The sequence below is a fragment of the Rhincodon typus genome, chromosome 8 (genome assembly GCF_021869965.1).
Source record: "Rhincodon typus isolate 14 chromosome 8, sRhiTyp1.1, whole genome shotgun sequence".
Classification (NCBI taxonomy): domain Eukaryota; kingdom Metazoa; phylum Chordata; class Chondrichthyes; order Orectolobiformes; family Rhincodontidae; genus Rhincodon; species Rhincodon typus.
Genome location: NC_063339.1, coordinates 83,776,195 through 83,777,683, shown reverse-complemented (window position 1 = coordinate 83,777,683; position 1,489 = coordinate 83,776,195). Strand labels below are relative to the sequence as shown.

The following is a 1,489-nucleotide window of genomic DNA, read 5'->3' as shown; positions in this document are numbered from 1 at the left end:
TGCTTCTTGTGTTTTACCTTACATTTCTTGTAAAAAATATTGAGACATTACTATTTGTTATTTCAGCTTCATTTTTTTTTTCAATAAATCAGTGATACATTTGAAAATGTCACTGGGTCCTCAATCAAACTGGTAACTTTGCCTCCAGGTTGATGTATAATTTTATTTGTTTTCCTTCCTCACAGTTAACGTAGTGACGATCTATATCCTGCTTTATAAAGATTGTGGATTGTCTCCATGTGTCAGACGTTACCTGGGGGCCATGGCAGTTGCGGATCTACTGGTCATTATCCTCGACCTGATATTGAGACACATTCCCATTGTTTATCTGGAACAGTTTTATTTCCTGCGGTCCATCCCCGTGTGTAATATCCACGCCGTCCTGCTTTATGCAGCCACTGACTGTTCTGTCTGGTTCACCGTCACTTTCAGCTTTGATCGATTTGTGGCCATTTGTTGCCAGAAGCTGAAAAGTAAGTATTGCAGTGATAAAACGGCAGCTGTGGTTCTGGGAACAGTGACTGTGCTGAGCTGTTTAAAGAACATTTTCTGGTATTTTATGCTCACAGGTCGCTATTGGCTGTGGAACAACCCCTGGTTTTGTGAGGTAACTGACGATGTTCGTGACTCTCGTGTCTGGGGCACAATCGAGTTCCTTCACCACATTCTAACCCCGGCTCTCCCATTTCTCCTGATTCTGCTGCTCAATGTTTTCACTGTCAGGCACATTTTAGTGACCAGCAGAGCCCGCAGGAGACTCCGGGCTCACACCAATGGGGGCGGTCAGTGTGACACAGAAATGAAAAATCGAAAAATATCCATCATTTTACTGTTTGTGGTCTCGGCCAATTTCATCCTGCTATGGTCAACGTTAATGTTGTATTCTATATGGTACCGGATGTGGTGGATGAAGTATAACTCTGCATACCTAGATCTCTTTGTGCAGGAACTGGGCTTCATGCTGCAGCTCCTCAGTTGCTGCACAAACACCGCGATTTATGCTGTGACCCAGACTAAGTTCAGGCAGCAGCTGAAGAATGTGCTGAAATACCCCTTTACCCAAATTCATCAATCAATCAAATTCACTCATTAATCAATCCATCCGGGATTTTCTCATTTCAGTTCAATGTTTCAGCAATGAAGCAGCCTGTCGCTCTGGTAACAGACTGAGGGTAGTGCTGGTTTATCCAACCTTATCCCACAGGGGGTTACAGGGAAACATGTCAATGTTTCTCTCAACTCACAGGCCAAAGAGAAAAGGCACCATTCCACTGACTGCATCCATAACTTCAATATGTAATTACCGTTCATTAAAAAGTGCCAAGCAGCACAGCAAACTATATCGTCGTTTGTCTTTGTATTGAAGAAGCTCAGCTGGAGAGAGACAGGCCCCTTCCCTGTCCGTCCAACCCTGCCTACCTCGCTGACCCTCCCTGACCCCCTCCATGTCCCTCCTTCCCTCTCCCTCCCTCCCTATCCCTTGCTCCCT

General features: G+C 44.9%; 1 protein-coding gene across 1 annotated transcript; it reads left to right on the top strand.

The window, feature by feature from the left end:
- Positions 1-262: 262 nt before the first annotated feature.
- On the top strand, positions 263-1,075 carry LOC125483632 (probable G-protein coupled receptor 139; the record flags this gene model as incomplete). The annotated part of the gene is made up of 1 exon (XM_048599639.1): positions 263-1,075. A coding segment is annotated over exon 1 (813 nt), but the record flags the coding sequence as incomplete, so codon positions are not given.
- Between the last annotated feature and the right edge of the window lie 414 nt (positions 1,076-1,489).